The sequence below is a fragment of the Mastigoproctus giganteus genome, chromosome 7, assembly GCF_048544385.1.
Source record: "Mastigoproctus giganteus isolate SK-2022 chromosome 7, ASM4854438v1, whole genome shotgun sequence".
Classification (NCBI taxonomy): Eukaryota; Metazoa; Arthropoda; class Arachnida; order Uropygi; family Thelyphonidae; genus Mastigoproctus; species Mastigoproctus giganteus.
In genome coordinates, this window is record NC_143581.1 from 68,275,464 (window position 1) to 68,298,050 (window position 22,587).

Consider the following 22,587-nt stretch of genomic DNA (forward strand, 5'->3'; position numbering starts at 1 on the left):
TAATCAACAGTTAAAAACTCAAAATAACTTAATATGATCTTTCAGTCATTTGATTTCTGTAGCCAGGGGAGAGAGAAGAGTACAGGGCGACTCATTAGTCATGTTACCATTTCAAAAATTCATAAGTTAAAAGATTTACCAGATATTTTTCTAATTATTGTTGAGTTCGTTTGTTGCAGGAAAGATGGAAGATTTGCATGAACCATAAAACCACTTTTAAAATTTGGAAGAAAGAATTGTAGTGGTGAAACTATTTTAACGAAATGGAAGCTACACAACTTTGCAATGTCAATGAGATAAACACTCAGAAGCGACTCCTCTCTCAGAAGGATGGTGTATCTATCCATTATTCTGTAATGGTAAGAATGTAATTATTCTGGATGAAAAATTCCTGGACGGATGGATTGGAAGAAGTGGCTCAACTGAAAAGCATTGTTTTTCATCCAGCAAACAAAAAATCCACATCAGAACACAATATACAGACAATACATACGTAGCAATATGGACTTATCTGCCCCATCATTTGTGGTAGCTTACCTGGAGGGGCACCTTCGGAAATATTGTTGCTTATCCTAAATTACAGCTATTTAACGCTGTACCACGGTAAACAGAAAATCGCTCATACGCTGCGTTACAAGCTGAGTGGCGAGCATTACTTAAGATGAATGAAAAGAAGTAAGAGAAGCAGAAGGAAGTTCATTAAAATTCCAAAAAAAAAGAAAGGGGACATTAAGGATATTCTAGCTTGTCTTTTTTATGTTAAAACCGAAGTAGTGTGAACAACGAACTGGTGACTTTAGTCTGTAATCTTGTCTTTAATATCAGATACGTTCACAGGGATATTCAAATTCGTTCTAATTAATTATCGTTTACATTTACAGGACACAACAACACCAGATGAGAGGACCTTCGGGCTGGTTGCGAAACCGAACAATTCTTATGTTCCATAAAAGAATTTCTTTGAAAACTACAATGCAAATAACTATAGGCAATTGGTTAGCTTTGGATTCAGATGAGATTACATTAACCGGTCAACCTTTCAGATTGCTGATGACAACAGGACAGATTTAAGAATGGTCAAGCGATCAAAGGGAGTTTTCGTGGTTCACCATACAGAGCTGTTTCTGTGCTGACTCGAGGCTGTACTGTCAGCCAAGAAATTAAGATTTTCTAGAGAAAAACGTTGGATTATTATTTTATTCTGATAAATATACTGTAAGTTTCAAACTACTATGATATTTAAGGTAGATATTCACAGCATATAAATCACAGGATATACTTAATGGAAGAATCAAGTTGGTTCAATAACAAGAGCGAAAAGGGGCACACACGTTTGGGTAAATGTACTGCTCCTTCTAGAACAAAATTTGTGTGTTCCGAGAACGGTTTAGGCCTAAATGGATGTCAAAAAAAAAATAAAGGCCTGACGTAGCCGAGTGGTCAGAAGCGAGAGTGCATAGCACGCGTTCCTTGAGTGGACCGGGGTTCAAGCTCGTGACTACTAAAGACGATAAATATTTGTATTGGCGATTTATTGTAAACTCCACTGATTTCGTTGTCGTGCCGGAGTACAGTATAAACAGAAAATTTAATTTAAATGAACTAATGAGACTCGTGGCAGAGAAGAAAAATGCATGGGACGCATATAAATTATCAGGCGACACAGAAGCCTATGGCGGATATAAGCTAGTCTGTAATCAGGTCACAAAGGAGGTTAGGCTGGCGAAGGCAGATTACGAGAAATCTTTGGAAAAAGATGCTAAGAAAGACAGCAAGGATTTCTTTACTTATATAAACTCTAAAAGGAAGGAAGGGGATGAATCTGATTGGTCCACTTGACATCGATGGTTCAACTGTTGATAATCCCTCTCCCTGGCAGTTGACAAACTGAAGAATGAGTATTGTAAGCAAACCCTTAGCCATAATTATGAGAGCATCCTTGGACTCAGGGAAGGTCCACACGGACTGGAGATTTGCAAATGTATGCCCAATTCACAAAGGGGGATCGAAGGGTGACACGAGTAATTACAGACCAGTTAGTTTAACTTCTGTTCCGGGGAAAATAATGGAGTTACCGGTTAAAGAAGCACTTCAGGATCATCTAGACAAGACTGCAGTAATAATTCAGACATAGCATGGGTTTGTTAAAGGGAAATCTTGTCTGACTAATCTGATTGGATACTATTATGTGGTCACAAAGGAACTGGATGAAAAAAGTAATTTTGAGATCATGTTACTTTGATTTCAGGAGAGCTTTTGACACTGTTGTGCATGGAAGAATACTGTACAAATTGGAGTAGAATGGTATTAAGGGCAAGTTGCTACAATGAATAAAAGGGTGGTTGAGTGGGAGAAGACAGAGAGTGGTAATAAATGCACATTGCCCTTCGTGGACCAATGTTATTAGTGGAGTCTCCCAGGGTTCGGTGTTGGGCTCACCGATATTTTGAATATTTATCAATGATATTGATGAAGGTATATCAGGCTTAGTGTCGAAGTTTGCAGATGACGCAAAGGTTGGCAGGGTTGCTAATGGCAGTATGCTACTACAACAGGATTCAGAAAAGTTGGGCAGATGGGTTGAGAAGCGGCAACTGAAGTTTAACCTTGACAAATGCAAAGTACTGCATATGGGTAGCAGAAACCTTAGAGAAATATACCAATGGTGTGGTACTACACTTAGGGTGGTAGAAAATGAAAAAGACCTGGGAGTAATTGTGCAGTCAGATATAAAGTTTTCTGAGCAGTGCAGGCAGAAGTCTGGAGGCCTCATTTTAGGAAGGATGCAGAGTAGCCAGAACGAGTACAGAGAAGGAGTAGAGAAGAGCAACAAGGTTGATGAGGGGAACGAACGGGTCCTCTTACAAAGAAAGGCTTAAGTTTTGAAAAACTGCAGCGTCTGGAGACTAGGCACCTGCGAGGCGATTGAGGTGTATAAGGCCTTGAATGGTTTGAACAGGCTCAATGCTAATGGGATTCTTCTTCTTCTTGCTCAGAATAATCGCCTGAGAGAGTATTTTTGTTTGTTATTTGGTTTTTAGGAGCATTAGCAACTAAGGCCATATTGCTCCGGGGATATGCGGTGGTAATTCCCTGACCTTTCTGCATCCTCCGTATTTGGTGGTCACGGGCCTGAGAGAGTATAAATTCAAATTAAGGAAAGACAGTTGTAGAACAGTTGTGGGGAAATTTGCCTTTAGCCAGAGGGTAGGTGATTGTTGGAACAAAATTCCATTTGTTGCTGTGGAAGTTGATAGCTTAAATAAATTCAAGGAAGAACTGGACAAACGTAAGCTTGCTTTCTTGCATCACATGACTCTGTTGATGTTAATAGTGAGTTAATAATTACGAATGATATTTTTAATGTTAAGTTTTCTGCATTATTATATTAATATTATATTAAAATTCATTAAAATTTGTTTCGTAATATATTTATAAAACATTTTTGATTTACTGTCCACTGCCCTACCCTTAATATCCGGGAAACTGAATATCTACAAATAAACCTTATTTACAGTAAAACTAATAACTTGTGCTAAATCTTCAGACTTTATGACAGATTCTCGTTCCAGTGGAATACTCTTCACTTTTTTTACTAAGTGTCCTCCGATATTTTCCGCCATCCAGCCTTCAAAGCAGAGTGTCTTGGTAGTCTCTCGTCACACGCACCTGATAATCCAACTGATCCCACAGGTTGTCCATAGGATTGAAGTTCCACATCTGGACTGGCCATCCAAACATTCGATGGATTGGCCAGCTGTGTAGGACGTGAGCAACTATCAATTGAGGGGTGCCACCGATTTTAATAGTAAAGCAGTGTAGACTAGGTTTATTTTGAAACAAAATGTCCACTTTAAGGGTGAATTTCTTAAATTGGCATTTTATTATCTTTTTTAATCCTAAATGGATAACTTTTTATTCCTTGAAACTATTTAAATACGCAATACATTAACTTCTAACTCGTTGATATTTTTAAACATTCCACTTATATTAATGCAAGCCGGTCCACTCTAAGGACCTCCCATTACATCCTCAATCGCTAATCATAAATTCTTTCCATCTTAAACAATATCGCTTTAATTCCACCAAAGGAATCCAATCTCGTGGTATTTTGTCTGATGAAACAGTCCGAGCGAGAGTTAGAAAGTGCAGGCCGCAAAGCAATTTACTTCAAGTTATTTCTGTCAATATTTAAGCAAACAACATGGACTGTTTGGAGAAATTACCCTCAACCAGTTGGGGCGAAATAGCTTCTGTGACCGGTTGGAGTAACATCACTAAAACAATAAACTTTGATTATCCTTGCATAGTCTAGCCAGGCTGCTTATTGGAAAAAGCCGATATTAGTTTCTTCCATAACCCAGATACTCGAGACTAGCAGGGTCAGAAAGTGGTCACCGATTAATTATGACTATGTAAATTTGTCTGTCTAGTAAAGTTATTATACGAGTCTTCAGATCATTAGCAAGGGAAATGTTCCAGATCTTCAAACCGTGGATGAAAAACAGGACCTTCGAGCAGTAATTGTTTGAAACTACTCAATATTCCTGGATTTCAAATCTACCTTTTCAATTATACCAATTTGTTTTTCTTAGCGATATTCCCTAGTTGGTCCCCAGTTTGCTGAAAAGTTCTGCTCTTTAATTATAAGCGAACATGAATATAAAATATTCGATAAATAACCGATTTGCAACCGTACAGAAAAACAATATTGCCGATGGAGTAATTCTTAGGTGTTACCACTCTCACTTTTTGTTAATAAATGTCTCTAAGTATACGCGCGTGCAGGATTATCCTTTGACTGCTCGAAGATGATGGTAATAAGGCGAAAAATGCGGTGATTTCGCGCATTTTCTGCGTCATTAATTCTAAATCCACTACCTCAACAAATTCGGGTTTTCTCTCGCGAAGTAATATTCAAGCCACACAAGAAGTGTGATGGTAAAATTAGGAAAGTCCTACTTTCTTTTGCGAGCACATTAAGCAATCATGAAAAGAATGTGAAAGTGCATGTTTGGGCATTAAGGCAGAACACGAAAATTGAAATTCGGGAGGAGGAGATCTTAATGAATACCGTGGATAGAATTCAGTAGCATCCTCGTGCGATGTCTAATTAATAAGTGACGTTAAAGATTTGGAGCATAAAACTGAATTGATATTTAAACTCAGAATAGGTTTCCGCATCCAAGAATTATTAAACCATCTTCTGAAGTAGAAACAAAAGAGATTATTTCCTTAAAAGAGAAAGTTTAAGGCTTCCTTTTTTTAAGACAGGATTCGACCTCTGGTTCTTTTTCAGGCAGAATGGAAGAAGAACAATTGTAATCCATAGACTAATCGGGAGAACTATCATTTAGTAAATATACAAACATCTTAAAATAAAAAGAGACTCTCAAATGAAATGATTACTTTTTTTTAAATTATAGAATAGATGGTAGCATATTCCGAAGTGGTTTATTTATTCTTCACGGAAGCCAAAATAATGATATACTTTTTCTCCATTAAAAGTTTAAAAATTTCTTTTCATTTAGTCACAGCGCCACTCTACCAGGCCATAAGAAAGACAGACCAGCAGCATACCCCACTCAAACTAAGTGAGAAGACTCCTTCTGCCCAAACGGAACAAAGGAAGGTAGAAAAATGGTCAAAAAAGACACTCCAGGGCAGACACTACAATGATCTGGTACTGGGGCACGCACTGATCACTACAATGACCTTCATCAAGATCACGCAGATAAAATGACTTCCAATGAATGGCTCACGAGCGAACGCTCTTTTCTGAGACTGAAGGATTCATGCTCACCATCCAAGACCAAGGAATCAACACCAGGACCTGGAGGAAATATATCACCAAGAACCCTGGTGTGCCAGATGACACCTAGCCTCAAACGATTCAACACATCACCGCACGATGATCACCCAGACAGAGTACACTCGTAGACACGACCAGGTCGCCAGAATAATACATCGGAAGTTAGCGAGAAAATACAAAGAAAAATGCTTCATTAAAGAAGGTGTATTGTATTACAAGTACGAATCCTAGTCCATACTAGAGACCCCAACCAACAAGCTATACTGGGACCGCGCCATAATAATGGACAAGGCCATTCCGCACAACAAACCGGTCATAACCCTTGTCGATAAGAAGGAAGAGGCTAACTATCTGATCGAAATAACAGTGCCCGACATTGGCATTGGCAACCTCCAAGAAACCCACGAGGAAAAGATCAGGATATACACAGACCTAAGACTGGAGATCAGAGAGATGTGGCATCAACAAGTAATGACCATCGCGATCATCTTTGGCACCATAGAAATGGTGCCAAGATCCTGCATAATAGCCTAGCAGCAATAGCGGACACCTACAAGGAACTCCAAAAAGTCGCAATCCTGAACACCTGTAGGATAGTCAGAGAGTTTCTCGACCAACCGTAACACCAGACATAACAACCGCCATGTGCGCTTGGTAGCGATACCCATCACAGGATGGAACCCCCAATCAGGGAGAAATAATATAAGAGAAAATAATAATAATACGTAATAACAGCCTAGAAGACCCTGCATAACAGACTAGACATAATCCTCATTGACAAGAAGGAAATAGTACTTACCTGATCGATATAGAGGTGCCCAGAAAGATCGATAAAGAGGTGCCCTTCTAGAAAATAGGAAGTACACTGGCCTAAGACAGAAAGTCAAAGAAATGTGGTACATGGAACAAATAACGATCATCACAACCACTTTGTCAATCACCGGCATGGTGCCAAAGAGCCTCTGAAGAACGTAGCAGCAACAGGTCTTCTCGGAAAACTCTTACGTGGAACTCCACAAAGCTGCGATCCTGAACATCTGTGGGCCAGTAAGAGAGGGCTTCGCTCATCAGTAATAAAAATAATAATAATAGTTATTTTTATGTGTGTTTTAGGGACATCAGCGACTAAGGCCATATTGCTCCATATATGCTGTCTGTAAACTGCATGCGTTCTGTGGTTGAGAAAACACATGATTTCTGTTTGCTGGACCAAAAACCCAAGTTTCCGGGATCAGAAACCATGCTGCCCACGCCTGAGATCGACTAACTGAGCCACGTTGTGAAAAAGGCCGTTAAAAATTCCTTACATTATCGATTAGACTCGAACTCAGGTCTTTTCCACCCGGTGTGGGGAGGACAGAGATTCTACCAACTGCGCTATCCACGAGGCCAATAATAATAGTAACCGGACACAACTAACCACCCCATGCACTTGGTATCAGTATGCGGCAGAATGTGGAAAAAATCCCAAAAAAGGAGAAAAAGTTTTTATAATAATAACAACAAATAATAATAATAATTATTATTAATAATAATATATAGTAATATAATAGTCATACAATGCAATACAATATTTTTTTCATCAAAAGAACTTGTTTACAATAAACGAACAATAAATATTAATAATAACAAATAAGAATAACAATAAAAATAATAATAATAATTATTATTATTATAATAACAAATAATAACAAATAATAATAATAACTAAAAAAAGAATAATAGTAATAACAATAATTATAATACTAAAAATATTATTAATAATAATAACTAAACAATAATAATAGTAATAATGATGATTATTATAATAATAATTTTAATAACAATTTTATTTTATTTATTTATTAACAGAATTCGAGAATTAAAATAACAATAATAGTAATAATAATTATTATAATAATAATTTTAATAACTAAAATAATAACAATAATAGTAATAATAATAATTATTATTATTATAACAAATAGTAATAAACTAAGAAGCATTTAAGGACAAATGTAATCGTAATATATAAAAATTTCGAAATATCACACTAGATGGCAGCATAATATCATCCATTCATTAGAAGACATTACTGGCGCATTCCTTTTTCTTTCTCCCTCTGTTTCAATTCTCGGAAAGAGGCAAAAAGAACAAATGCAAGATATTTAACGATTTTAATCTGTTTATAAGCGATAAAAGTTACATTTACATGAGAACAAATTTAAAGGAAAATAGATCAAAATCTGTGAATTTTAGGCAAATACTGTTAAGTCCATATAATACTCTAAGATCTATTATATAAATAATGAATCGGATCCGTTTTTTATTGCTTACCTTGATCGAAATGACTCCTCTGTCTTCTAAACAGTAGCCGTTAAGTTTATCTAAGATCTTCTTGCAAGCCAAACTGCAGTGAATCTTTAAGGCTGTAGGAATAAATAAATTTATTTTAACGAGTGCCTGTTGTAATAATTAACTCTTGTAATTCCACTCTTTTTTGAAAAATTTCAAGTTCAATTAAAACGCGAGTGCGCATTGCATTAAATATAATAATCCGAAAATGTTTGTGTGATTATACACTAGATGGCAGCACAGTATACAGAGACTCGAGTTTCTTATTTTCATGCTTCGCGCGACAAGGATATTAAAAATGAAAAGCAACGAAGAAAGAAAAAGTTGAAATTAAATTTAAAATAAAACGAAAAGGAAAAATAAAGCTACAGATTAAGGATAACGACTTTAAAAAGCCAAAATGATTAATTATAAAGTATGCCATATTGCATATCCATCGTGTATCCATGCTGCAAGTGGTATTCATTAACTAAAGAAGCCCATGTCATTTGACAAATGACATGGTTTGTCAAATTTTTCAAATGACATGTACACTTGCCTAAGTCCAACTAACTCAGTTACGGTATGAAAAAGGCCCATAAAATTTCCTTCCTGAGTATTTGATGGGATTCAAACTCAAATCTTTTAAACCAGGTGGGGGGAAGGATGCTCTTATATCAAGGCTCGTGGAGTTGACAGAATATGTCCAGTAATTTTGAGGAAGGCGCATAGAGACTGCACTGAACCATTGAGGTTAATTATGAGGTAATCACTAGACAGAGAAGAAATTCCCTTGGATTATGGAAGTGCCAATGTATTGCAAATACATAAAAATGGTTCTAAGTGTGAAGTGGGTAACTATCGACCGTTTAGTCTGACTTCAGTGGTAGGGAAAATAATGACAATGGAATCAATGACCAAGAGGGCATTACAGGATCATTTCGATATAAATGGAATCTGAAGGAAACAAGCATGGTTTTGCAAAAAAATAATTTTTAACCAAACTGTTAACTACTTTGTTAAAGTAGTTAAACAAAGAATTGGACTCAGTCTTACATGAGAGGTTGCTGTATAAGATGGAATATGTTGTAATCAAGGGAATCATCCTTAGATGGATCGAAAAGTGGAAGAAGTAGGAGGCATAGTGTTATGATTAATGGTTACTCTTCACATAAAACCAAAGCAAGATGTGGACTATCCCTGGGACCGGTACTTGAACTATTGTTTTTCAATTTCTTAAATGACATTGATGAAGGAATATTATTACTATCTTTGTTTTCTTCTAAGAGAACCCAGTTACGGCTTGTGCATTCAGTTATGCACCAGGGGTGCACATACAAATATATAAACATAAGTGATACATATCATTGTCTTATTATTATAATAAGTTTTACATTTAAAGCGTAATTTGTGATTTTAAAAGAAACTAAAGTAACATTTAAGAATGTTCAAATCTACACGACTATTTACTATTTATAGACAGCCATAACAAAACATAACAGAAGTGCTAGTGCGTACGCGAAATAATACAGTATGACGAGCATGATTTTGTCATTCATTTTTTTCGTCCCGAATTCAGTTCACCCTTCATTTTCTGCATTCTGTTTTCTTCTGTGGGCTTCACTTGCTCGCAGCGTTTATAAATGGAGTACATTCTGAAAAACTTCCATCCCGTACTTCTTCTTCTCTGTGCAAAGCCTTTCTGGGTGTACTTAGAGTTCGATGTAGAGCTTGATAGTGTTGAACATAACAAATTTCTGCAACTTCCCATGAGCGCGCTATTTGAGTGATAGCGCGCTCATGCAGCATTTCAAAACATATTTGAGATTCCTCAAATATGTTTTGAAATGCGCATCCAATCGCAATAGGCCTGTAGTCATTGGGGGATTTAGGATTGCTATTTTTGGGTACAGGTTTAATGAAGTACGTATTGCATATCCTCTAAAAGTGGTTTTCACTTAAGATTTTGTGGAAAATATGGAGTATGCCTACGATGTATATGCTGCTGATCTTAATCATGAAGAGTGGGAATTTATCAGACCCAATTGTGGCTGCGGCTTTAATGTCGTCTCTAGTGATATTAATTTCAGATAGCTCTGCATAGACCACTGTCTTCTGGTAACACTCCAGGGTCTTTTTTTAATTTGCTAATCGCTTCTCTAATTTTCTTTGTGTTGACCTCATTATCAACTTGATTTTCTGCTAGAGGAGTTACAAAGAATATAGGGAGTGGTGCCAAAATTTGCAGATAATGTTAAGATTGGTAGAGTAGTTAATAAAGTGCCAAGCAGCGCTTCTTCAAGAGGACTTGGACAGACTCCAGAGATTGTTAGAAAACTAGCAGTTAAATTTTAATGCATCAAAATGCAAGTGCTCACTCGGGGCACAGCAACTCCAGAATAACTTATACACTTGGTGGGTTAACTTAAAAACATCAGAGGAAGAAAGGGGCTTAAAAGTTAGAGTTCAGTTGGTGAAGAAATCCTCTGAGCAGGCCAGACAGGCTGCAAGGAAGGTCTACGGTGTCCTATCGACGATTTATCGTACAGTTGCTTGTGGAGATGCAGCAAATCCCACTGTAGAAAGCGGCACTTAGAATATTGGGTCCAAGTATGGAGACCGCCCCTAAAAAAGAAAGACATCGGGCTTCCTGAAAGAATCCAAAGACAGACAATGCGCCTGGCGAAATCGGCAAAATGGTAATCATATGAGGAAAGGCTTCGAATATGTGAGCTGAAGATCTTGGAAACTAGACACATCGAGGAGACTTCACTGAAACCTCTCAGAAGTGAAAGTAAAAGGAATAAGGATGAAATTTTCAATGCTATAAATGATTCCAGGACAAGGGACCATAAATTCGAATTACGAGGGCAAACAGATTTAGACTGGACTACTGGAAATTTTCTTTTAGCATGCAAGTAGTTGATTACTGGAATAATTTTTCTAGATGGCAGCGCCATCGAGAAAATCAAGAAAAAATATTCCAGTAGTCCAGTAAAAATATAACTTTTCTTGAGGCTGACGGCTTGGGGAGATTCAAAAGTTAATGAGGTACCTTAGTGTGGAGGGAATCAACTGTTCGTTCGTTTTGTTTTATTTTATTTATTTATTAATATATTTTTGGCTGGTGCAGCAGACGTCTGGGAGCTTCCTTGCACCATAGAGTTACTACTAACACTAACCCTTTTCGTTTCTAATTTGTCGCTAGATACAGCACAAGCCACAGAAGCATCATACTTACGTAAGCCTGTGGATTCCATTCTTGAAGCTGTGTTTACAGTATCCCCAAACAGGCAATACCTCGGCATCTTCTGTCCCACAACTCCAGCGCACACCGGACCTTTAAGGAACAAAAAGGGAAAAAAGAAAATTAATAATTCGGTATTTCTTAAAACCATTCAGGACTCTTAAAAACAAATTCAGTGTTTATTTGACCTTGATTACACAGTTGAGCCTATCACTGCTGGATTGATAGGTTCATGTTTTCAGTACCATTTTTCAATACTTAAGAAGGCTTCTGTGATTGACATATATCGTGGGTTACTCTTCGGTCTATATAAGTTCCGCCTTAGACTTTGGTAGAGACACGTTAAGTAGTACCAAGACCAAAAGATGTTTGGAGGAATGGGGAGGGTGAAAGAGAGCAGAAGAGCAAGAAAGTCTGTGGTGTGGAACCATGTTTATTTTGTTTTTGTTGCATATTTTCCATCGTAGATCTCCTCAACAATTTGTCCATTAGGTAATTTAGCAATTCACCAATGAAATCCCATCCGAACCGACATGCAATTTTTATTCCATATAACAGAGAATATCGAGATCGAAATATTAAATATTTGACGATGATTTTCCCTTCGGTACAGAAAGACCAGGTGAGCGTCTTGTTTGCAGCCGATCTGTGTTTACTTGGATCAATATTTCATAACGAAATAGAAGACTTATTTTGTTGAAGAAATCACATTGAGATAAAAGACATTCTTACCATGATCGTGATGTTATTACCTTTATAACTATAAAACTTGATTTTGTTAAATCGTCTAGGATTTATTAGCTTTTTATAAGAATACTCGCCATGAACTTTTCGTTTCTTTTCTGTTTATCCAGTTTCCTACTGAGGAAAGCTATGACAGCTGTTTGCTGGGTTTGAAAGCCCAGATGAGAGATTCTATAATGTCCTATGAGGAATGGAAAATCTTATTTGAAACAAAACCCTTTTCTTGTATTTGAACTGGCTGTGTTTATATAGTATTTGTAATATTTATTTTGATAATGCTAAGTAATCCAGCCAGCAATGTTGACTGTACATTGATCGTTATAGTAATTGAATTGCAGTCGATTGTGACCAGGATGAATGCAGTCTGTGGTCCCTTGGGCAATAACTCAGTAACCTCGATCTTCACTTTGAAAAAAAATAAGATGGATGGACATGTTTTACCGAATATAAGTTTGGATATAGCCACTGGCATTTCTATGGTAACAGACCACAAAGGCTCCATCGTGAGTATATTCTAGTATCCTTATTGCTTCTTTTGATCGGGTAATAATTTTTTAAAAATAAAAAACAAATGCGTGGCATATTTTAAATTCTGAGAAATATTAATAATAGTTTTACAATGAACACTTCCTTACCGTATGCGACTTAATGATAAAGACCTCTAACTATTTCCATAATTTATATTTACTGTGTACACTACCTCGGCCAAAGAAGAAAGAATCAAAAAACTTCTTAATCTACCTCAATCTTATTAATTAATATTAGCAAATATTCAAAGTGGCTGCCGGAGAAGAATGAATCTCTACTAACCTGAGTGTAATCCTATTCGGAGCATGAGGGTGTCGCTTGGCCTGTGGCGAATCTGGAATTTTCGTATTGCATCGAGTAGATTAAGAGCCATAGACGCAATTTCACCAGCGTGTAAATCTCCATTGCGTATAGGCAGTCCACTGACCACCATGTACGCATCCCCTATCGTCTCGACCTTGTACACGTCATAATTTTCGATTATCGAATCGAAACAGGTGTACAGATCGTTCAAGAAGTCAACCACCTAAGTGTAAAAACAAAAACAGAAGAATATTATGAATTATTGAACTATTTTAGTTAATTAATTAATAATTATAATGGTACTAAGTTAATTAATTATTGTAATGAATCAATTTCTGAAGAACAGCTTTTTTGTGTTTTAAATTTTTCTGTTGAAATTCTCCATTAAAATTCAATTTTGAGGAACCACAAAGGACCCTGGTTTTTTGGATTATGTTGGCTGTGTTATGTTGAGTAGGATTCTGATATATATATGAGGTGAAAAGAGAAATCACAAAGGAGATGATTATGATCGATCATATGTTTGGCACAAGGGCCGAAGTATGGATACTATTTGTCCATCGGAAGGTGAACAGACCCAACGAAAGAACTCTTAAGACCTATAATGTAGGAATTTTACCTACCTGAAGTGGACTGCTTTCTGCAGACATGTGGGTGAAGCCAACGATATCGCTGAAATATATGGTTACACAGTCGAATGACTCCGCTTCAACTTTGTGACCCCTTTTCAACTGATCGGCCACGTATCTACAGAGACAAAAAAATTCATTAAAACGGCAATTGTCTCATATTCACAGAAACAACGAGAACATCCAAATAAGAAGAAAAACTATCAAGTAACAAAACTTTATACAATAATTATCTTTGAGTATTTCTCAAATTGTAAGAGGGCACTATGGTTGAGAAAAAGACTGAAGCAGTAGGAAGTTTGAAGAAAATTTCAGTCGCGCAATCTTAAAAATGGAAAAAAATCGAAATCGACAAAACGTTTATACTTTTGTAATTGAAGTTTATGTGCTATGATTAAAACTAGTCTTTGACGAGTTACAGAGGGCAGTGCTGCATGTTTGGAAGACTGGATTCCCCACTGGAAATCGTGCAGAATGTTTTTGTGTTTGCTTAGATATAGGTTGTTGTAGGAATTTTAGGCGCATGAGCAACTTAGACCATATTGAGTCGTACATCAGGCTATCCTCGCCTGAGACTGACGAACTCAACCACAATTGTGAATAAGCAAATCATTCAAACCCTTCACCAGCTCGTCAAGTTACGAGTCGATCCTTTTGGAGAAATTTGTGGCAAACAAGAAGTCAAGCTCTATGAGTTGGCAAGTTTCTTTTAACTTCTGGAATAACCTATACATTCTACTCTGAAGGAACTTGCCAAGTTCCTTTGCCATTCCAAGGCATTTATTATCGATATAGTGTTTGCTCGGAATCTCCATTTTTGGTGTTCAGGTCTTCTAGATATAATAAATTTGTTCACCTGGAGCGCATCAACTCGTCCTGTGATCATTTGAGTTAGCATGAGGATGTTGCGTGATATGTTCCATTGGATTTGTGGGGAGGGATTATAAATGATTTATATATATATATATTTTATTTATATATCTTTGTATTTGTTCCCCTATTATTTTAAACATATATTCCCTTTATAATATGTTCCTCTTTATAATAACTCCCCACTTGCGCATCTGACTATTACTTCACAGAAAATTCTAAGCTCAAGGGGAAAGCTCCTTAATGTGTTTAATTCCCTTTGGATAGGTTTGTACTCAGAACAACAAAAAAACACACTAAGGAGCTTTCCCCTTGAGCTTAGAATTTTCTGTGAAGTAATAGTCAGATGCGCAAGTGGGGAGTTATTATAAAGAGGAACATATTATAAAGGGAATATATGTTTAAAATAATAGGGGAACAAATACAAAGATATATAAATAAAATATATATATATATATAAATCATTTATAATCCCCCCCCCACAATTGGCGAAAGCAAGCCAGGATATATTTCCCAAACGGAAGGCAGAGTACCAGAATAGCAAAGAATTAAGTTAAACCCAGTTGCTGAAACTGAGAAAAAATTCAGCTGGCGAGCCAGAATACAGTTCATATTGATTTAGAATTGTGGTGTAATATAAAATTGAGTATTGGTTGAAAAATATAGATGTTCTTAAGGTAAATAATGGTGGAGAAAAAAAAGTTAAGCATTGAGTTTGATTATTTATGTGGTAGTGAATTGATCATCAGGTAAATTTTCTAAGATAGAAAATTGTAGATTTAAAGAGTTAAACATTGAAGTACGGTTAATAGTGTATTAGAGAATTGATCAGAGATTGAATAGGTAGATAAACAGGTAGATAAGCAGGTAGATAAATGAATAGATAGATAATTGAGTTGAGTAGATAAATGGGAGAAAGAAATATTGAAGTATTAGGAGTATTTAAGTGATTATTAATTTAATTGATTATTAAGCTAGAGATAAAGCATTTAGGACAGATTAAACTTAATAGGAAAAGTATCTTATTATCAAAGGTAGAATTAATTAATTTGTCAATTTAAATTAAAGATGGCAACTAGAAGGGCACATTCCAGTAGAGATAGGGAAGGAACAGAAATTAACAATGGAAGGGAAGGATCAGTGGAAACCAATCCTAGTATAGGGAGCTACAGTATGAGATCTTTTAGATTGAATAAATTTTTTTTAAGTCTTTAGGGGCGAACCATCGGAAAGTGTGGACTACAGTACTTCCTATGCAAACTGCTACTGATAAGATAAGGGCTATAACAAAAATAAAAGGGGCGATAAACGGGCACTAGAAAGGGTATGAAGGAGAATCAGGCAGAAAGAAGTTGTAGCGAGCGGTCACAAAAATGTAAGGGAGTGAGACAAACTCCAGAAAGTGGAAGGAGAAGGTTAGGCAGAGCAGAGTTAAAATGTTAAGATAAGATGTAGAGGAGGTCTGTCATGTCAGTTGAGTAGCTGGTTATAGCAAGTTGAGAATGGAAACCAGTGGCCCGAAAGATGGAGCCAAGAAGTTGAGACTGGAAACCAGTGGCCCGAAAGATGGAGCCAAGCTGAGACTGGAAACCAGTGGCCCGAATGGAGCCAAGTGGAGCCAAGAAGCTTAGAATGGAAAGCAGTGGCCCGAATGGAGCCAAGAAGCTTAGAATGGAAAGCAGTGGCCCGGATAGGTAGGAGCCTTGTTGAGCCCAAAAGTAGCAGCCTTGTAGAGTTAAGTCTTGGGAATGCAGTAGGGAAAAGTCCTAATGTAGACACTTGATGAAGGTCCCCCTTATGAAGACACCTGACCATTTAAAGAGTGTAACTTTGTAACCAGTGTGTGGTGCAAAGAGAAAGGTGGAATAACAATGGTGTAAAAGAGTCAGGAAGATAGGAAGAAACGGAATAGGTTGTAAGTACCTTGGTGTCCATTCTTAATGAGATTGGTTATGATTTAATTGTAAATATTTGTGCATTCCAAAGGGTAATCAAAATGAGTATAAATCCTTTGGTGTTAGAAGTTAATGAAGAGTTAATGTATATTAAGGAGTGAATAAACAGATGTACGGTGGTCAAATTCCAGGGAAAGTATTGGAGAATAGAGAAAAAATTTACACAGGTATAAATTTTTTTTGGGAAAGGAGCGTCGATTGTAAGATTTGAAAATCTTACAAAAATAAAATATTTTTTTAGACTTTGGAAGTTAGTTTTCCTTTTGGATTCTTGCCGTTAGTAGGATAATATGGTAATAGCGTCAGTTTCAGTAAGAATTGTAAAATTAGTGGGTAGTAGTAATGAAAAACAGAGCCATTAGCATAACTTCCGTTGTAAGCAGGGAATAGACGGTGAATACTACGGCAAACACAGCATGGGGTTTGTCGCGACAAACAAGTTAAGGTTTATGCAGAGTCGGTTTATGGTTTATGGAAGTCGGTTCTTAAACGGCACACAAAAGTTTCCAAAAATAGATGCTGTGGTCACTAAATGTCACTTTTTGTGGTTTTAAAATGCTATGGAGACAAGGTGTTATATGAGACGGATGAAGTTGTTTTTGGACAACCGGCTACTTCAAAGAACACACCGGATGGCCGCAGATCCAACAGGTTGTAAAATAGAGTGTATTGATCACGTGCTACTGGGCCGGCGGAATAAGGGGTTTTCCAACAAATGGAATGAAATAGAATCCTAAAGTAAATGTAAGATTGGTAGAAGTCACTGGGAAATGGGCGTGGCGAAATCGGCAGGAAGAGAAAAAAAAAGGGCAGTGAAAGAGTTGTGGGACACAAAGTCGAGATTTTTTTTGTGGGGTGAGTAAACATGGTTTAGAAAACACTAAGTTGAGATTTTGGCGGTGCGAATGAAAATGGTTTAGGAAGGAGATAGTTTAGATTTTGGTCGGTGCGAGGGAATGGGTTAGTATTCGAGAAAGTCAAAGTTCTTTTTTGAGTGGAACATAGTCAATGTTGGCTCTTTGGATCGTCTAGGAGTTGGGAAGAAATATGTGAAAGACAAACGAGTCTCTCACAAAGAAAAAGGTGAAATCAAATCTGCCAAAAAAAAAAGGCCAAGATTCCTGAAATCTTGGAAAGCACAGTGCAGGATCGGATGGAATCGGAACCCCGACCGACATGATAGTAGCCATTCCGGAACAGGAGAAGTGCATCAAGCGGGCTGAATAAAATGATGGCGAAACCTCCTGGCAGCACAACTATCAGTTCCTAATTCTTCAAGAATAGTAAGACGTCGCCCCAGATAGTAAAGATAAGCTGTACCTGATAGGAAGGATGAAAGATGACGCCCGCCGAGTTCTACAAGTAAGTGGCTAGATTGTAGTACATAGTATCTTCATACACAAAGAACTGTAGAAACCCAGTAAATTGGTCAGCAGGACTTTAGAAATACCTAATGGTAAAGATAGTTTAGGGAAGAATCAGGAAGGAAGAACATTAAAAAGAGGGAGATTTATTAGATATAAGATATTTAGAATGTTGGATATATGGTATATGTAGGGAGGAAGGAAATGGAATTGATAACTCTTGTTAATAGTATTTAAATGAAGCAGTAGAAAGTATATGTAAGAGGGAATGGAATGGAATTGATATTTCTTGTTTAATTGATGCAGTATTATACATGTAGGATGGGATAGAATGGAATTAATATTTCTTGTTAATAATATTCAATTGGTGCAGTACTAAATATATGTAGAAAGGAATAGAATGGAATTGATGGTCCTTATTAATGGTAATTAAATGAAGCAGTATTAAGTATATGTAGAAAGGAATGGAATGGAATTGATATATCTTGTTAATGGTATTTAACTGATGCAGTATTAAACATATGTAGAAGGGGATAGAATGGAAATGATATTGTTTTACTAATGGTATTTAGAGGATGCAGGATAAAATATATTAACAAAGGAAGGGATTGATATTAGCTTGTTGATGATTTTACTGAAGTATGAATATGATGTATATATACACATGTAGGTGAGACCAAATCATGTTGTCATATGTATGAATTCAATTATTATTTGGTTTTAATTATGCTCATGTAAATATGTCTAATAAACTGATTTTTCTTTATATACAACATTTGTGTGTTTTTTGTTGTTCTGAGTACAAACCTATCCAAAGGGAATTAAACACATTAAGGAGCTTTCCCCTTGAACTTAGAATTTTCTGTGAAGCAATAGTCAGATGCGCAAGTGGGGAGTTATTATAAAGAGGATATATTATTTTAAAGAGGATATATAAAGTATATACAATATACAAATATAAAGATATAAATAAATAATATATGCAATAAAAAAGCTTTTTATTTCCCCCCCCCCACAGATTACTTTCAAGTTTGTGAATAAAATCGACTTAGAGATGGTTTCCCAGCAATCTCAACCATCTACTTTAAAAGCGAGTATTCAATGTTGGGGAGCTTTCTAAGATGCTTTTGGGGGAGGGACCGGATTACCGATATATGCAAAAGTACTGAGTACAAGCATCTTTGGAGATGTACCTAGTGGCGATTTTGATATCACGCATACCTGTAAGCTCCTGTCGTATTGCCTACATCGCTGCTTAGATTTCGACTTTACTGTTGGAAGGTTAGAATTTCATCCCACGTGAGACCAAGTATGAGTCTTCATCTTTCAAATAAGCAATCAGTCGACTTGTTCCGGTTAATTTTCTTGGTGAATGTTATTTAAGCTGTTTTCTCCAGATTTATGTCAAGTCCAATTGATGATAGATATTTCCACGTCTGCCGAATCTTTGAGTTTGCCTGCTGGCACGTGATAGGTACCTGTTTAGGATCTGAAGAAGTTATGTAGCATTTAAATTCATCAGCATAAGAACGATTCGCGAAGAAATTCAGCAGCCTTGCATATTTTGCCCTCAGACACTTTTCATAAGTAGTTCCTCGATTTCATCAGAGAAAAGACGAGATGGGTTTCTGTGAAAACTAAAAGAAAATCGTTATTTAAAGGACCCCCCCTGATGCTTAAGACATTTGCTATAATTAAACCTGACATCATGTGGTAACTGAGGTTTCAGTAGTCAATTAACAGCAACCAAAAAAAAAGAGGAATGCAAAGACACACGAAAAACATCAGAAAGTTTTACGTCATAACACCTCCGGATTCATGACTTCAAAAGTGGAAGTGAGTACCAACGTGGCAAACATTAACCAAGTATTACAATTTTCTCGATTAAATGAAAATATTTGAATTATATAAGTTATTCAACTCAGTATTAAAAGCGAAGTTTCACATCTTATGTTAATGATCTATGATAACGAGTAGAGCTTCCGCTTAATTGGAATTCCAAAGAAACTCGTTAAGCGACTACTTTTTCAACCACAGATAAAAATTCCCGACAAAGAAGTAGGATGAAAAATTCTACAAAAAAAGAGAGAGAGAGACTTTTCTGAAGTATTTGTAGTTTATCTCTTGTGAAATCAATAAAAGAAGTACTCGGGAAAAAAAAAATCGTGAAGCCCCCATCTTTAAGGAACATTACGGACATCAAACTGGGAGTATTGAGGATTTCCGGCCTCAATAAAGTTCAACTCATTGCAAAAGAGAAATTTGGTGAGCGTATCGGAAACTGGGGGTGATGTTGTAATGGCTTTGAGGAAAGACTTTAATGCGACCTGTTTTAACATCGCGCTGGTTTTTCCTACAGCGAGTTCGTTGTATTAAAAGCGTAGGAGCTTTAAGAACTCTTTGAAGGGAAAGAGAGAGAGATTCTTATCGTGTGCGTAGCCACTCTAAACGTCTTCGAAAGGTTCAACAAGAAACTAAAAAAGAAATAATAGTGTCGTTTTTTGTTATGGCTTTTAGTATTGCCCAAGTGTCAGGTGAAGGGTTTTATTTAAGTTTCTTTCTTCGCCGTACCTACAGAAGAAGGGGACAAAAATAAGTTGCAATAAAGGTGAGTGCAAAAAAAGAATAAGAAAGGAGTAGATAGAGAGAAAGAATTACTTTGTGGCGAAGGCTTTTTCGTTCTGTCCCCACTCATTAGAGTTCCACAGCATGGCTTCAGTCGCATTGTGTTTAAGTAAATCAAATGGATGAAAATCAACAAAAGAAAGTTATAAAAGCTATTTGTCTTAATATATTCTTACTTTGGGAGCATTTCGTACAGCAATGCTTCTGTTTTCTTCTTCTCCTCAATTAACTGATCCGTTCTTTCGTCGACCAAAGCCTCCAGGTTGTTTGCGTACTTCTCCATCATAACTAGCATGTTGTCGAAGATATTGGGTTTCCTGCAAGTGAAAAAGTGTTTATTATGAAAGCTTCCGATGTAAAGTTACAGTAGTTTTAATTTAGATTTTGGTCCCGAAGTAATCTTATTCGTTTTCTTTACCAACTTCTTCGATTTCGTTTATAACATAATGGTGGCCCGAATCCGGGAGACTGCTATTAAGTGACTAGGCGAAAGTTGTTAATTTATTGGTCGCTTCTAAGCTGCCATCTGGATTTGATGACATTTACCCTGACTCCCAAAACGAGGGTATTTTGTACATTTAAGAAGAAAACTTGGACAGCATTTATTATGAATTGAAAAGCAATTGAGTTTATTTCATTCATTGAGGGGATTCGAACCCTGTTCTTTTCCACTTAGCGTGGGGAGGACGTTGCTGTTCCCATTACCATTTTCACTTGGTTTTAAAGAGATCAAAAGATCGAATTAAATCAGAAAATATCTCAAAGAAAATAGATTATACAAAGAATACATCCTGCAATGTTATATAGACACGAATATAAATACTATGCTCTTCTAAAAGTCATAAAAATCTTCCTCTAAGTCGCTCTTATAGCTTCCTCTATTATACAGTCCCTGGAATGAATGTATTATAGGGGGAGAGATAGGTAATTAGTCCTTCAAAGTATGTCCTCAGATTGGTACCTGTAAAGCAAATTAGAACTCGTTTGCAACTGGCGTCAAAAGATTATTAATAATTGGTAAATTGGTGTGATCACAAGTTGTTGGTATCAGATAAATACTGTAAGCTTTTCTGGGCGCTTCAGAATCAATCCAGTCATCAGAAAGACGGGTGAACGTGCTCCAACAATAACACCTTTCTGAAAATCGGTAAGATTTTCAAAAAAGGGTTCCTCGAACTGATTGGTTCGAAGATCATTCTCAAAATTTCGAACATCTACTCTGGCTGCCTAATTCTCCAGTATGAATCCAATTGAGAATGTCTGGGGTATGTTAGAAAGGGTAGTTCGCAACTAACCACAATACAGCAGCTGACTTACCCTGATGGGAGATTGATCAAATCTGGAGCTACCCTCCCTCAGCCACTTGGTGGAATCCATGTTCACAACATATACCTGTAATTTGAGAAAAAGGTGGCCCTACTAGATATTGAAGAAAGGGTGCTAATTTTTTGACCATCAATTGTCTAAATATGGTTGACCTTTACAAAAATATTGTCTCAGATAAGGAAAGTGGCGTATAATGTCTTGCCCTAGCACATTCAGGAATTATTCACAAACTTAGCAATCTTTAGTAGGATGTTAGTTGCTTTTTTTAACAGCGAATAAAAGAAAATAGATTTCAGTTCTTCTTCCCTTCACTAAGATTTTCAAGTTTCATAACACAAATAGACAAATTTTGCAGTTCTGAAGCGCAATGGTTCTTTTCTCCCGAACCAGTCACAAAGAATAGTGAATTGGTTAATGTCCTGGCTGCATTCGAGAACGAATGACATCTTCATTCATTTCCACACGCTCCAAATTGACATGCACTTATGTATACAGTAAAATGAGCGAAGTAACTACGTCGTTGGCTCCAGAGAAGTTCACCCATTTGTTATTCTTTTACTAGAAAGGAAGTCTGGCGTCTATATTCAACAGCAATGCAAGGATCTATTCTGGAAGAGGTTCATCAAAGAGAAATTCAACTTCGGATGAGCATCTAAGATAGAAAGGTATCTTTTTGCACAAATATATTTAAAGAACAATAAGTGGGTGATCTTATCGAATTCTAGTAACACTTATCCCAGTCTAAGGTTATTTATAATAATACTGTGGTCGATATTAGCAAAGTTCTCCACTATGCAATCAGTCATAATGTCAATTGTGGAGCTCTTCTTGCTGGCCGATTTCAACAGCTAAACAGTGAATATTATTAAGG

General features: G+C 36.6%; 1 protein-coding gene across 2 annotated transcripts in view; it reads right to left on the bottom strand.

The window, feature by feature from the left end:
• Window positions 1–22,587, bottom strand: part of LOC150082982 (guanylate cyclase 32E-like) — a 432,790-nt gene that overhangs the window by 7,507 nt on the left and 402,696 nt on the right. For both annotated transcript variants that reach the window (XM_090376960.1, XM_090376959.1), the window contains exons 16-20: window positions 20,567–20,707; window positions 13,571–13,694; window positions 12,927–13,170; window positions 11,367–11,465; window positions 8,129–8,220 (exon numbers count right to left, since the gene is read on the bottom strand). In XM_090376960.1, coding sequence (XP_090233086.1) covers window positions 8,129–8,220; window positions 11,367–11,465; window positions 12,927–13,170; window positions 13,571–13,694; window positions 20,567–20,707 — 700 coding nt within the window. The remainder of the gene's footprint in view (window positions 1–8,128; window positions 8,221–11,366; window positions 11,466–12,926; window positions 13,171–13,570; window positions 13,695–20,566; window positions 20,708–22,587) is intronic.